Consider the following 16,092-nt stretch of genomic DNA (forward strand, 5'->3'; position numbering starts at 1 on the left):
TACTTTACATTTTGTCCCTTTTTTACTCCATTCTGGTTGTTGTGCACTACCATTGTCTCAGATGGAAACATGCATGCCTTGTTTGTAGAAATCTCAGCATTAAAATGTTAAAATACTAAACATGTACATTTTTTTCAGAATTTAAAATAGTTACATTATTTTTTTATCCTTCAAAAATAATTAGCCACCAAACATGGGGCTGAGTATATTCAATTCCCACCCTAATTCTGAATCCCCCATTACTATACAGCTGCTCAATCCCTCACACATGGTGTCTCCAGCCTGCTTGTTCTCACTCCCCAGCCTACAGCCAGCTCACATTAGCTGAGTCAAAGGAACACGTCTCATATGCAGCCTTGGCATGCAGTCCACAAACACTCACACAAACTGTTTTTGTGAACTTGTAGTTTTGAAAAATGTGTTAAACCTTTGACAGCCCTCATTTTTAAACTGTGTTAAACTGTGAATAGTACTTCTGACAAGCCTTTTAAAATATGGAGGCCCAAGATTTCCTATTTAGAGTAATCTGCAATCATGCATCTATTGTACTGGAGTCTTAAGATGTCTATGCCGATATTGCTTGGATTTATCTTTACTCTTAATGAATGAAGTGCTTCACAGTCACAGGGTTGCTTATGAAAAAAGGTTAAAGTTCAGGATGCTTTTGTAAATTCTCTAGTGAAAACAGGTATCCATAGTAACATACCATTTTCAACTTGAAGTGTCCTGGAAATGCTGAAAATAAGTGCTCCGTTCCATCTGAGTGTGCAGTTATACGTTCCCTCACTGGATCGGTCAGCGCTGTGGATGATGATGTGGGCAGTGTTGTTGTAGATCAGCGTTGTGTTAGCAGTAGGTTCTCTGTCCCTTTCCCAGTCCAGTGTAGCTGAATCTGGAAGGTGCGATACTTCACAGCTCCTGATCACATCAGAACCTTCTTTTACACTGGACCAGCAAGATGGTTCCACTGCAGGAGCAAAGAGCAATTGATTTTGAGAATACTGTCAACCTTTTCATCAAATCATTGAGAGGGCAACATCTCAAAACCAGTAATTGAATTTAAACCAAAATACAGTCCTCCAAGTCTGTGTTGGAAATTTGACAAACAACATATAAGAGTGAATTTACCTTTTACAGTGAACACTTCAACCTGGGCCAAGCTTACTTTCTCAGGTTTAGTTTGAATAAAAGTAAAAATTCCTCCATCTTCTGACTCCGGTTCCAGATAAATGTCATACTTCCCTTGTTTTGTAATAGACCCCTTCTTAAATTCCCACAAATAATTTCCATCGGACTGTATAGTTATTATCCGAGTGTTTGTGTAGCTTCCATCATGTGACGTCCACTCCCAGATGAATTCTGTCCCGTTGGTCTCAGCAGGGGCTTGTAGAGAGACCCCCTGTATCTCGCCAGAAAGGCAGTATTTGTACTGTACCAACACTGCAGAAAGAGAAAAATATACCAAATACAGAAATACTACTGAGCACAAGACATAATATTGCTTTTCAGGATGGAGGCGAATTGCAGTTAGTTCATTAAAGTTAAACTTAGATTTATAAATGGAGATAAAAATGAAATCCTTGCAGCTCTGATTAATATTTTTGCTATATGTTACACTGGGATGGGAAAGTATTGCTTGTACTGGTTATAGTCATGGTTTTAGATGCAAGATCTGCATCATTACTTTTTTTTTTTGTCCTCAATGTGGTTGTAGCATAATACCAAGTTATTATCTTTCGTGGTGTTACTTCCTGTAGTGGAAAGCTGGCAAAACATAAATAGCTTGAAATTAGAACTGTTTGCTGTGCTCTTAATCATAAATTAACACCTTTAGCTTCTGTTAATGTTTTGTATTATAAAATAATTCCATTCAAATGTTTCACGCACGATTGTGGTTAGTGTATGGAGTAAAAGTCCTTTGACTATAAAGTAACTTTATAAAACAACTTCATGAATTTTCATATAGCCCTGAATATATTCTGATTTAATAATATTTTAATAGCATTATCATTAATTATTTGAAATTAGAATTTCACATTTAAAACATCTGAGTACCTGCCTGGCATTGGTGCATAAAATTACACGGTGAGCACCATGAATTTTTAAATATTTTTTTTTGGTTCCGTACTCCACAATTTTAGATTTGTAATAAAACAATTCACTCACATTTATACATTTTGGTTTCAGCATGTAGAATTTACAACATTTTTTATAAACATAAGTAAGCTTCACAAGAGTTTCTAATTAGTCAGGAGTGTTCAGTTGCTTCTCCAGTGCAGGTATAATACACCTTTCAGTATCTTGTCTTGGTTCTTGCCTTTGATTGCCTCTGGAGTCTGTTACTGGCATTTGTCAAAATGAGGGCAATAGTTGTGACAGGGAATGTCAAGGAAGCCATTATGAGGCTGAGAAATACAAAGAAAAACACCTTATGCTAACCACAACCAACTGTTTGGAACATCATTAAGAAGAAGGAAAGCCCTGGTGAGCTTATAAATCACCAAGAGCCAACAGAGCAAAAAAAAATTTTGTTTATGTTTTTTAAATTGTTTTTTCAAACATTACGGTGCTTGTGGATCTTTTATTGTAATGGTACAAATCTGTGTCACCCCATCCTTCCCTTATAAGTAAGACTGTTTTTCAAACAAATTGATTCGTTTTTTTTTAAACATTATTTTTTTCTTTACCATGTCTTCCCGTGTGATTGAAATATAGTTTAGTTTTCTTTAGTAAAATGAATGAAAAAAATTGTCAATTATGATATTGATCATCATACATTAGTTTACATTTTTTGAGATTTATAAATAAATAAATGTATAATTAAGGCAGAAAGAGGGACTCACCCTTAGCTGAAAGTCTGTGACAGTATCCTGATATCCACAACAGGATCCACAACTGTACCATTGCCATGGCTGATGCCCTATGCAGACCTTCTTACTGATGTCTAACCTTTATACAAGGTATACTTTACAGGAAATGCCTGAACAAAAAGGAAGTACCTCATCTGACATTTGGCTTGACAAGCTGGGTGCAAGCAAGCAAAACCACACTGAGATGCTTTGAGTCTGTGTGCAAATAAACCCTTAAGAGTTTGGACAGAAGGCCAAATAGCCGTCACCACTGCTATGTCCTAAGAAATCACAACAGGCTGAGCTGGGAAAACACTGAGAAAATTGCAGTTATTTGTCCTGTTTATACAATTCTAAATAGTCAGGTCCTCCTGTTCTCACTACCTTTGTAAAAATAAATAAATAAATAAATAAATAAAAACTCAATTTCTTTCAACTGCCAGAGGTGATCATTACATCATCACTAGGCTGTTCAGTGATGAACATTCTAGTCACATATTTGTGATCTTACACCCGTTAAAGGGAAATCTACTAATAGCTCATCCAGGTCTGCAGTAGGGTGGGGACTGCATAGTTTCAGAAAGGAAAAGCGCTTTTAGAGACTCTGCATTCACATTTATTAATAAACCGTGGTGCTTTGTACTTACAAAATGCACTGGTTCACCCTTCAGCTACACACTGAACTTATCACAGCTGTATTCTGGAACATTCTGCACAAACTTGCTGGACATGTCAGTAGCGTCTTGTGGCATTTAACACCTTTAGTTCAGGTTATAGAATGGTCTTTTATTTGTTCCCAAACTTGATACAGTATTTTAATATTTATTTGGAGTGAAATGTTCACAAATAAGACAAAAAAAAACAAAAACTTTAGTGCCTTTTGGTTGCCTAATTGTTTAGTCCAAATGTAACATTTTTGACTGGACCGCAACAGCGGGGCCAGCCCTACAAATGAGCATGTCTGTGACTGAGTGATTGATCAAGTTACACCATCGGTATGCCGAGTTATGACGTTACACCATTGGTCGGCTAGATGAAGTGTGTTAGGTCCAGCCATACACTAGGAGTTGACCTGGTCTTATTTTAATTATATATATTTCAGTTGGATTGTGATATGAAGTGAAGATCAAAGAGATGTATGTAAGGCACATAGTGTGCAGTGTTAACTCGCTGTGATTCTCGTCTGGTACAGAATCACTAACAGTGTCTCGTTGATTTTGGGCAGCAGCACCCCATTACATATCACTATTGGGTTCAAACATTCCCATGCAATGGTATTTCTGTTAAGCCTGTTTCTTCCACTCAGCAGTTTTAATCTTGGTCCTTTGGAAGTTGATGGTGTTCCTCTAACATGTTATTTTCATTTTTTCTGGCCTCTTTTGAAAAGGGATGTAGCAGCTTATTGTAAACTATGTCACACATGTCAGGTCACTGGTAAACCCAACCAGTAAGTACTTACTAACCGTGATGTGTAAAAGTACGCATTATTCTGCTGCTTTCCATTGCGTTCCATTACGACTAAGCCAGTACTGAAAGCTTTAACTTGCTTTATGTCCACCTTTGGTGTTGCTAAAGTCCTACAAACAGATCAAGGAAGTAATTTTATGTCCCGTACTTTTGCCCAAGTAATTACATTACATTACAGGCATTTAGCAGACGCTCTTATCCAGAGCGACTTACACAACTTTTTACATAGCACTTTACATTGTATCCATTTGGATATATCCAGCTGGATATATACTGAAGCAATGCAGGTTAAGTACCTTGCTCAAGGGTACAATGGCAGCGTCCTTACCCTGGAATCGAACCTGCGACCTTTCGGTTACAAGCGGTTACAAGCGCAGTTCCTTACCCACTGTGCCACACTCCGTCCGTGATCATACAGCTTCAAATTAAACACAATATTTGTAGTGCTTAGCATCCAGATTTGCAGAGGGCGCTGGAAAGATTCCATCAGACAATTAAGTCTATGTTACGTGCCTACTGTACGGAACTCTCTCAGGATTGGGAAGAGGGCTTGCCCTGGCTGTTGCTTGCCATACGTGAGGTTTCTCAGGAGAGTACAGGGTTCAGTCCCAATGAGCTAGTTTTTGGTCACACAGTTCGTGGCCCACTAGCTGTACTTGGTGACCACTGGAAAAGTGTTGTGCCTCCTGACAATATTGTAAGTTATGTGAATGACTTCCGCTGTCGCTTGCATCATGCCTGTGCTGCAGCTCAGAAAAAACTTGGCAATGCACAAGACAAAATGAAGAGTCTTTTTGATCGCAAGGCCAAGAGCCGCCAGTTTGAGCCTGGGGATCAGGTTTTGGTTTTGCTGCCCATCGTAGGTTCCCCTTTTCAAGCAAAGTTCACTGGGCCCTATGTTGTAAAAAGCCGCATGTCTGAGCGTGACTACTTGGTTCACACACCTAATATAAGGAAGAAGGTGCAGTGGTGTCATGTGAACCTGTTAAAGCCTTATCACTCTGTTCAGATTCAGAGGTCAGAGGTGAGGGGTGAGGGTGCTTCTTCAGGTGAAATATCGAAGCCAAAAGCAGTGATGTCTGCAGTAATCTCAGATGTGCCACTGCCTTCTGAAGACTTTGAGGTCCCATCACAAGCCATTCTTACAGGGAGGTTAAAGAACTCGGCATATTTGAACAGTTTGGAAACCCAGCTAGGTCACTTGCAAGTTGCTCAACGTGCAGATTTGAAAAGGTTGATTAACTCTCATCTTTCTCTGGCCAGGCACCAGCTGGTAAATGGTAAATGGTAAACCAGCTGGTGCCTGGGCACCTCCATTTTTGTTTGGTTTTTCTTCGGTTGTTGCACCCTTTAACACCTACACACACCATACTGTTTTCATTGCATCCACCCATGCATACGCATACATTACTGATTTCACACCCAATTTCTTGATCTTTCATTTAGTTCAATAAACTTTTGTTAAGACAACCGTTGCTACCGTGTGGACCTCCCCTTCTTTGTTATGGCCTAACCGAGCCGGGCACAACAGTCAGTCACACTGTCAATCAGTGGAGGACCCAGGATTCCTATGATATGTTATTTTGACATCCGTCCTTGAATCACAAATAGACAGCGGTACAGTATATTACTATATTACTGTGTTTTGCTGGTGAGTTATTGAGAACTGAGTAATGCCATTGTAAAGTTTTCACCCATGCAGGATGGTTTTCTATGATACACTACATGACCAAAAGTATCTGGACACTCTGGAGCTGGTTTTCATGGTTCGGGCTAGGCCCCAGCATACAATCACATTCTAGATGATTCCATGTTTCCCCAATGGTTTGGGGAAGGCCCTTTCCTGTTTCAGCATGACAATGCTCCCAGGCACACATTGAGGTCCATATAGAAATGGTTTTGTAGAGAACAGTATGGAAGAGCTTGACTGGCCTGCACAGAGCCCTGACCTCAACCCCACCCAACACCTTTTAGATCAATTGGAAAGCCAACTGCGAGCCAGGCCCAATCGCCCAATCAGTGCCCGACTTCATTGATGCTCTTCTGGCTGAATGGAAGCAAATCCCTGCAGCAATGCTCCAACATCTAGTATAAAGCCTTCCCAGAAGAGTAGAGGATGTTATAGCAGCACAGGGTGGACCAACTATATATTAATGTGCATAATTTTGAATGAGAAGATGAATGTCAGATGTCCACATACATTTGGCCAGTGAGCGAATGTTATTAATGTCTGGATATTTCTGTCTGCAGTTCATTTCACAAAATAAAAGCGTAACAGAAAAACAGACAGAAAATGAGTAAGATGCTTTATTTTGATAGTGCTTTTTATAAAGGGTCTGCAGAGCTATTTCCAACCAAGAGAAAATAAACTGACAAAAGCATCAAGAATAAAGAGTTAAAAAACAACCAGGTATTATACAGACACCAAACATTAAAAACAATTATAGAAAGGATACAAAAACTACATGAATTGACAGCAATCTAAAATAAAACGTTTTTTGCATTTTTTTTTCAGGAGCAGCTGATGTACCTGTAGTAATACACAGACGTTAGGGTTCAGGCATGGCTGGATTATGGACCGGGCCAGTGGGGCCAGTGCCCCGGGGCCTCGGACTGCCAGGGGGCCTCCAGGCCTCAGGCCGCGTGCGGTGGTGCGTGGCCCGAGACTTCCGAAGGAAGCTGAACGCCAGGGCCCTCAGTGCGCACAGCGCAAGCTGACCACTAGGCCCCTGGGTGCTTATAGCATGAGCTAACCACTAGGGCCCCCCAGACTCCTCAGCGCTTGCAACGTAAGGGTCCCCGGGCCCCTTGGTGTTTAAAATGTGAGCTCACCACTAGGGCCCCCCAGACCCCTCGCCGCTTACAATGTGAGGGCCCCCAGGACCCTTGGTATTTAAAGAGTGAGCTGACCACTAGGGCCCCTGGGCCTTAAAGCATGAGCTGACCACTAGGGCCCTGTGATATCTCACAGTTCAGCACAAATGACTGATTCCTGGATAGACCACCAGGGGGCTCTGCTGAGACTGAGAGAGCACATGTACATGGATTATTTATTTATTTATTTATTTATTTCTTTATTTATTTATTTATTTATTTATTTTCTTATATTTCTTTCTTTCTTTCTTTATTTGTTCATTTTTCAGATAAATCTTTTTTATTTAGATAGCATCCTTTATTATTCATGGAGTTTCTGTGAAGTGCACTACCTTTATGGCTTGGGATCAACACTTCTGTTGCTTACTGTTAGCCCATGGCTGTAGTCTGTTACATTACATGGCACAGCATATTGTAAAAAAGGCTACTTTAATGAACATCACGTTTAAGTATTTATTCAGCTCTGTAAATTGTGTAAGTATAATCAAAACCTGAAGTGCAAACTTACCCTGAACAGTTCCCAGAGTTACTGAGGCCATTGGGTAGGATTCACAAAAACAGAAGTACCTTCCACTCTCTCCAAACTTCACTGGTGAGATTCTCAGAGGGAAATTATATCCATCGTAGCGCTCAGATGAGAATCTCTCTTTATCTACCTCCATGGAAATCGAAGCATTCTCGTATTTATCAGCTGAGGCCACAAGGATTGCATTTACAAATACTCCCAGATGAATTCTGTCCCGTTGGTCTCAGCAGGAACTTGTAGAGAGACCCTCTGTCTCTCCCCAGAAAGGAAGTATTTATACTGCACCAATGCTGCAGAAAGAGAAAAAACACACCAAATACCGTGATATAACTTAGTCTTTTGTTTAACAATGAATTATTTGTCCATTATGATGTTGTTCTATTATCATACGTTTGGTTACATTTTTGTAAGATGTCTATATGAATAAACATATTAATATATGTATGATCAAGGCAGAAAGAGGGACTCACCCTCAGCTTTTCATCAGCTGAAAGTCTGTGACAGTATCCTGATATCCACAACAGGGTCCACAACAGTACCATTGCCATGGCCGATGCCCTATGCAGCCCTTCTTACTGGTGTCTAGCCTTTTTACAGGCGTATACTTTACAGGAAATGGCTGAACAAAGGAGGAAGTACCAACTGTTTCGGCTCAGCTACATTCTGCAACAGCTTGCGCAAGCTTGAGTCTTTCCTGTGTAATATCACTACCTATATTTCTGTTTCACTGTGCTCGGCACTGTGCAATCTGTGACTGTTGAAGCCTGAAGACCCGGCATTTAACATGCTTACTTTAGGTGATACAATGATGTCTCCTTTTATTGCTCACAGAAATGATATTGAAATATCATCAGGAGTGAAGTGTTTATCAATAAATTATATGGAATAGATTTTAGTCCCTTGTGGCAGACAAATTGTTTAACATATGAATACACTTGACTGCATGTTTTTCAAAAAAGAGGCAGAAGCAGAAGTCTGTGTATCTGGAGAGAAATTCAAGGTAGTCACTGAGTTAAATACCTTGGAATCACAATTGATTCTCAACTCTTCTTAAACAAAAAACCGGTAAAAAGGTGGCCAATCGAGTAGAATTTAACCTGTCAAATTTGAGATCTATTAGGAACAGTTTGACCACTGAAGCTGCAAAATGATCACAATGATCCTCCCTCATCTGACATACCTATTGACTAGCTGGGTGTAAGCAATTCAAATCAGACTGAAATCTATTGAGTCTGTGTGCATAGCTTACTTGTGGCATAGCTTAATTGTAGAAACCTTGCAAGCCTGCCTTAGTGCAATAAGCTGAATGTAGCTATCAATAAAATTTGGTTAATTGGTCGATAGATTAACTAAGGGAAAGTACTCTCTCACATGGTTGACATGGGTGTTTGATAACTTTGTTTCATTAAATCAACAAAATCATTTTAAAAAATGTCTTTTATGTTTACTCAGTTTCCCTTTGTCTAATATAAAAATTTGTCTGAAGGTCTGAAACAATTCCGTTTGACAAATATGCAATAATAGAGGAAATCAGGAAGGGAGCAAATCCCTTGCAGTCACAGCTGTAGGCAGCCAGGTAATCAGGACTCAGCTTTATCTGCTCTGCCTGCAGTGACACTGGGGCTGAGGGACAGAGAAATCTCACACGGTTTGGCCCAGAAGACGCTGCATGTGCTGTCAGTGGCACAGTCAATAACTGTCATATAATGACTAATGTAGTTCCTGTTACAGCTGCTTTATTATTAAAAATAAAAAGTATATTTCTTAACAACAGATAAAAGCACACTGAAGAGCACACCACCATAGCCAGACACTACTACCCTGCACATAAATAAGTACGTTTTTGGGCTGTTGTTTAATTTGTGATCAATATCCCTCCCTGCTGTTAATATATTGAATAATCGACAAACTGGAAAACAATTTTTTCTAAACACAGTAAAACAAAAAACTACAAAAAATAAATAAATAAAATAAACAATATAAAAAAATGCGCAGGCATTTATATTTTCCTGAATACAACTGTACTCTTCACAGTGAAAATCTACATATTATAAGATGCATGTAAAAGCTGCCTTTAGCAAGAAAGATATATTCACATAGTAAAAGATCTCGGTAAGATCTGCAAATTGTCTTTTTCCATCTCTAATGGAGTTGCACTGAACAGACTTGAAATGTCAAGTTTTAAATGTGGGCTTTTTGTTTCATTTATCCATTTGAATCATTGAATTTGAATCAATTATCCATATTACGTTTTGCAGACGCTTGCATAGATCACTTTATCATTTTCTTCTTGTTCCTGCAGAAATATGACATATCAGAATCTTTGTTAACATGAACTTAGAACAATGAAATCAATGAAATTCAAAATTTTCAACAAAGTGGACCATCCATACAATAAATTTGACAATTATTTATTGGTTGTATGAATATGATAGGCAGTGAGTGCATTATTATATGTAGATTAACAGAAAATCCTCATGGTGTTCTCCTGAGTATCCCAGAGAACATACTTACAGAACGAGACTGGGGGTTCAACTGCCTCCGTTGTTGTCTGTGAGGGTCTGCAGCACCAAACAGCGGTGAAAAGATCAAACAGTAATTATTGGGACTGAATTAGTTGCTTGTTTTAAGTATAAAACAAAAACCAGCAGAACTTGTGACTAACCAGCACCACATTTGTGAATCCCCAGTACTGCATATTGCTTTTGCTAGTTGGATGGGCAACACAGGCTTATCTGTTTCAGGATACCATTAAACCTTCTGCTTGTAATGATTTAATTATCTCAATCATTTATTTGCTCTGAAATTTCAGAGAAGCTAGGAGCTGCAGCTGCAGATTGAACGCAGTATATCTTTAGTTGGAGCATTTCAGCAGTGGAGTAAACAGCACTGGTGAAAACAGTGGTTAAGAAAATTAGACCAGAATAATTGGTTGGAACAAAATCCACCACTAGCCTTCCAGGAAAGAAGTTTTGCACCCCTTTCATGAGGTAATGTGTGCCCAAACTTGAGATGTTGCGCCAGTTAAAATCATTGGAGAGAACTCATATACTGGCAAGAGTAACATAACCATTTTATTATTAGGATAACACCACAAACTTACCCAGACTGGGAGTGGACAAGGAAAATATTAAGTATTGGAGTTCCTCACTTTCATTCTCCTCTTTATGGGAATCCTGGTTTCCTATTAGTAAGAAAATGTATAAAAATGTATAAAATACACATATAAAAATATACATACATGTATGTATGAAATGTATAATACAGACATATGTGGCCGCCACTTGAGCCTGTGACTCCAGGACCCCGCTCGTGCTTGTACTGAGTATCTTGGCAACAGAAGTGACGAGTCCAGGGGTGAGAAAGTAAAAGTTCTGCCGCGTGTTTCTTCCACCCATGAACTCAGCCATTTAGATTTCACACTGTTTAGTTCTACCTCCTGGCTGAAGGATTGAGCTAATTAGAAAATCCAGGTGATTGGAACAAAATACTGGAGAGGACTTTTACTTTCTAAATCTGGATTGTTTCACCTCTGCTTAACAGTAAAAGTGTGAGTCTTCTTATTGGTGCATATCACCCTCTTGTGGACATGGTAGCAAACACATCTCTGTTCTAAAAATTACACGTCGAATGACCAAGTGACCTATTTTTACTGAATCCTTTTCCCCACAGGTTGCCCACTTCTTCCCTTTACTCTTATTGTTTAAAGGACCCGAAATGGTTTTCAAAACAAGTTTTAATGCTTGTGTGTATGTGTGTATGAGGCCACAAATACTTCTGTTTTTAAACTATAACCGCTAGTTTGTATGAGGCTTAACTGATGCAGCCATAACCTCAAACCCAGCCTCTAACCCTGACAGGAAAAGGCGGGTTATGTCCTGCCTGTGCAATCTCATATGCGTCATATTTGACGAATGATTTTAGGCCAGATTAAACTTGCATTTATATCAGACCTGGGTCACATACGTATTTGTTTTAGATTCAAATACTTTTCTACGATTTACTGGTCTTGTCTGGTGTATTGGAACCAATGAAATACTCTCAAAAAGTGCAACGCCCACCTTCTTGTCATATTGGCATGCTCAATTACACCAGGCAAGATCAATAGAGCACAGAAAAGTATTTGAATCTAAAACAAATACGAATTTGACCCAGGTCTGATTAATATGGTCTGGGCAGTGGAACTCCTGGCATACCTGCAACTCAGCCTCCTTTTAAGAGAAGGCAAAGGTGCAACCCCAGGTATGAACTTTCTTTTGAAAAGAAAAACACACGTTTTTACAAATAGTTTCAGGTATTGCTCAGGTGTGCATCTTCGAAAGTACAAGAGCTGCAGTCTGATGCACCAAAATTGGTCCCAATTTCAGTTGTTCAGTGTAATTAATTTCCCACACACATTTGGCGCATGGAACGTATGGGGTAGAGTTCACTGACACAGATTAAGCTTATTCCTGCACTAAGTGGGGTTTTGAATTTAGTCCAGGACTAGAAACTGGCCTGTAATGCAATCCTTCCCATGAATGAGTTCACCGGTTCATGCAGCGTGTTAATAGTTCAGTTAAGCCTGTTACCTTGATCTTTCTGTAGCTCTGCGACGTTACTGTAGACTGCAGCAGCTGCACTGGAATCACCATTCCCATCCACTGGTAATGTAGATAGGAGTACGAGAGACAGAAAGATTTAAGCAAACCTTTTAAGTAACTTTGTATGATTTACCATATAAGGAGCACTGAGTCATGTTACATTTTTGGCCAACCAGGCAAATTTATAAAATATGATTGAATCTTTACTATGATCAAGCCATACATGCCCTATAAGTGCATTTTGTACTGTAATATATTGGTTAAGGAACTGGCTTTGTAACCTAAAGGTTGCAGGTTCGATTCCCAGGTAGGTGACTGCTGCTGTACCCTTAAGCAAGGTATTGAATAGCTCAGCATACTGTATATCCAGCTGTATAAATGTATGCTGTGTTTTTAAGATGCAAAAAGCTGTGTAAGTCACTGTGTAAAAGAGCGTATGATAAATGCCTGCAAAGTAGTGTATTCCCTTACATTACTGCACTGCCTCAGGCTACGTGTGAATAGTCTTGTTCCCCTACACTACCTTGACCCTGCTGCAGATCTGTGACGTCACTGTAGACTGCATCAGCTGCACCGTTCCCTTCAGCTGGTGATGTGGACGGACCTGAGAGAGAAAAAAACATTTAAGCAAACTGTAAATGATCTCTCTGGCAACTGAATGATCATATTTGGTTGATCTTGTGTATGGCATTGGTTTGTTTTCTTAATATTTTTCTCTGTACTGGATTAGTTTTCAAAAGAACAAATGAGATCAAATCAATCAAATCAATTCCATTTGCAGCGTTGCAACAAGTTTAGAACTGTTCTTTTCACATTGAGCCCTCTGTTTGCAACTTGCAAAGAATGAGTGAGTCTTAAATATGACAAAGCCATAAAATATAAGAGATATTGTTTTAGTGTGAATGCTCTAGAAAGATGTGGAAGTGTTCTAGAAAGCTCTGTCAGAGAGAACGGTAAACTAGGAACAGAGTGAAGAGCTCTTACCCGCTGCTGTTTTCAGACGCCGAAACAACAGAAACAACAGCAACAGCACTCCAACACACACAGCAGCAGTACAGGCCAAACCGATCACCAGCACCCATCCATTATCTGTGTTGGCACACAAGAAGGAAATTTAACTAGGGAGCTCAGAACAGGGAGAATATTCAGCTTCATTTTTTAATTTTTTAATTTAGCTATATTAAAATTTACATTTGTTATATAAACAAAGGTAAAATAGAAAATTCAAGGATACAAATCATGGTCCATGAAACATGTAACACTTTAAATTTAATGCTAAATTGTTAAGATACAGAAGACGTGACAGTTCCAAACCTTGAGCCCAAGTGTCTCTGACATAAAGCCCTGTTTTGTGATGGGAAAGCTTGAAAAGTTAAAGAAAGAGGTGCCAGGTCAGAGAGTTACACTGGCAGTACATATGCAAGCCTGAAATCCAATATAAAGAGCAAAGCTATTTAGATTTAAAATGTGTGACAAGCGGACTGTCATATTCACAAACACTAGGACACAGGAGAGACAGAAGCATTATTATTCAGTGGTATGGTCTGGATTCAGTCCCCATTTTAACAGCTGGATTCTGATTCTTTCTCATCATGGGTTTAATGAATTTTAAGCCTTAAGTAAGCTCATAGGGATGTTGTTGGAGGCATATGCATAGGTTAAGAAGGAGACAGGGAGACATGTCACCCCCAATGGTTTCTTATGGATTCATTGTTAGACTAGCTTGTATGCTTGTGAAACATTTTACAATAGAGCCTAGTCGGTTTAATGTCTCCTACTGAGTTGTAATGAAACCTGTGCCTGTGGTTGGAGGATAGTACCTGACTTTGACTCTTCAGGTTCAGTGACGGGTGTTGTCAGTGTGAGGTGCAGGGGGACCTGTGCTCTGAGCATGCTCTCTGTGAACACCGCACAGGCCCAGTGCAGCTGGTCTCTACTCAGAATGGGAAGGGTGAGACTGAGCATATTTTTTGGGTGCCCCTGACTCAGGACCTCCTGTTTTACGAGCTCCCCCCTGCCCCCCTTCATCCGGAGCCAGGCCAGGGTCACAGAGCCGATCACCTGTGATATCTCACAGTTCAGCACAACTGACTGATTCCTGGACAGACCACCAGGGGGCACTGATGAGACTGAGAGAGTAAATGTACATGGATTTTTTAAAAATTCATTTATTTTTATTTATTCATTTCTTTTTCAGAATTTTTTTTTTCCCGATAGCGTCCATTTTTAGTCATAAAGTCTCTGTAAGGTGCACTACCTTTATGATTTGGGATCAGCGCTTCTGTTGCTTACTGTTAGCCCATGTCTGTAGTCTGTTACATTACATGGCACAGCATATTGTAAAAAAGGCTACTTTAATGAACATCATGGTTAAGTATACTGTTATTTATTCAGCCCTGTAAATTCTGTAAGAATTATTACATTCAGGCATCTTATCCAGAGCGACTTACACAATTTTTAACAAAGAGTTTATACAGCTGGATATATACTGAAGCAATGCAGGTTAAGTACCTTGCTCAAGTGTAGAACAGCAGTGTCCAACATGGAAACTGAACCTGTGATCCTTAGGTTACAAGACCAGCTCCTTACCCATTGTACTACACTGCCACTCCATAATACATAATACATTATATTTCATGCCGCGTAAGCTAAACTTGAAGTGCAGACTTACCCTGAACAGTTACCAGAGTTACTGAGGCCATCAGGTTGCTGTGGGCATCGCAGTGACAGAAGTACCTTCCACTGTCTCCAAACTTCACTGGTGAGATTCTCAGAGGGAAATTAGATCCATCATAGCGCTCAGATGAGAATCTCTCTTTATCTACCTCCGTGGAAATCGAAGCATTCTTGTATTTATCAGCTGAGGCCACAAAGATTACATTTGTCATAGACAATGGCTCCCATTGCCAAGAAGCTTTTCTGTATGAGCTCAGAGAATGGCAGATTAGCACCACCTCACTGCTGTTCAAACTCCCTCTGTACAGAGTGTGATGTGTTTTATATGTACCTGAGGAATAAAGCTGTGGTTAGAATGTCTGTCTGCACACTCAGCACATATGCTACTGCTACAGGTAGTGAGCAACAAATAGAAAAACATGCGAAAGTAAATGAACTCGCACTCGAGTTGGTGGAAGAGTAAAACCCAGGCCTCATTACAGAATAGCCTACAATACATACCCCACCTCCCTCCATGAAATCTATTATAGGGAGCTATTATGAATCGTTAGTGTGATCAAAACATGCATGCCCTATACAGTAAGTATATTTTATAGTTTTTTTTTCTTAAAAGATAAAATCACAATATATTAGCATCAACAGTAACTGTCATTTGTATTTAATGGGTGAAACATTCCTACAGTATGGTAGCCTCTACTTTACATTTTGTCCCTTCTTTACTCCATTCTGGTTGTTGTGCACTACCATTGTCTCAGATGGAAACAGACATGTCTTGTTTGTAGAAATTTCAGCATTAAAATGTTAAAATTCTAAACGTGTACATTTTTTTCAGAGTTTAAAATAGTTACATTATTTTTTTTTATCCTTCAAAAATAATTTCCCACCAAACACGGGGCTGAGCATATCCAATTCCCACCCTAATTCTGAATCCCCCATTACTATACAGCCGCTCAATCCCTCACACATGGTGTCTCCAGCCTGTTTGTTCTCACTCCCCAGCCTACAGCTCACATTAACTGAGTCAAAGGAACACATCTCATATGCAGCCTTGGCATGCAACACTCATCCAAACAGTTTTTGTGAACTTTGACTTGGTAGCCTGATATGCAAAAATTGT

The 16,092-nt window shown here is 39.6% G+C and overlaps 1 protein-coding gene across 4 annotated transcripts; it reads right to left on the reverse strand.

Annotated features, from left to right (window-relative positions):
• Positions 1-433: 433 nt before the first annotated feature.
• On the reverse strand, positions 434-15,414 carry LOC135247231 (uncharacterized). 4 transcript variants are annotated; one of them, XM_064320537.1, is made up of 10 exons: positions 14,971-15,410; positions 14,120-14,428; positions 13,284-13,388; positions 12,823-12,903; positions 12,288-12,359; positions 10,820-10,900; positions 10,231-10,277; positions 8,187-10,012; positions 7,699-7,995; positions 6,606-7,339 (listed from the first exon to the last, which is right to left on the reverse strand). In XM_064320537.1, the coding sequence occupies exons 1-8, from the start codon at positions 15,185-15,187 to the stop codon at positions 9,962-9,964; spliced, it is 963 nt and encodes a 320-aa protein (XP_064176607.1). In that variant the 5' UTR covers positions 15,188-15,410; the 3' UTR covers positions 6,606-7,339; positions 7,699-7,995; positions 8,187-9,961. The 4 variants fall into 4 exon arrangements, with proteins under 4 accessions (XP_064176611.1, XP_064176607.1, XP_064176609.1 ...); XM_064320539.1 differs by lacking the exons at positions 6,606-7,339; positions 7,699-7,995; positions 10,820-10,900 and having other exon boundaries at positions 9,436-10,012; positions 14,971-15,412; XM_064320540.1 differs by lacking the exons at positions 6,606-7,339; positions 7,699-7,995; positions 10,820-10,900; positions 12,288-12,359 and having other exon boundaries at positions 9,436-10,012; positions 14,971-15,414.
• Positions 15,415-16,092: the final 678 nt, after the last annotated feature.

This window comes from Anguilla rostrata, unplaced genomic scaffold, assembly GCF_018555375.3.
Source record: "Anguilla rostrata isolate EN2019 unplaced genomic scaffold, ASM1855537v3 scaf1163, whole genome shotgun sequence".
NCBI classification, from domain to species: domain Eukaryota; kingdom Metazoa; phylum Chordata; class Actinopteri; order Anguilliformes; family Anguillidae; genus Anguilla; species Anguilla rostrata.

Bases quoted from the DNA above. Each gene is read 5' to 3' on its own strand.
- LOC135247231 (XM_064320537.1), bottom strand. From the start codon at position 15,187: ATGACAAATGTAATCTTTGTGGCCTCAGCTGATAAATACAAGAATGCT. The intron at 12,360-12,822 runs GTAGTGTAGGGG...CTACATTACCAG, and splicing joins AGATCTGCAGCAGGGTCAAG to TGGATGGGAATGGTGATTCC. The intron at 10,278-10,819 runs GTAAGTTTGTGG...TTGGTGCTGCAG, and splicing joins CTTGTCCACTCCCAGTCTGG to ACCCTCACAGACAACAACGG.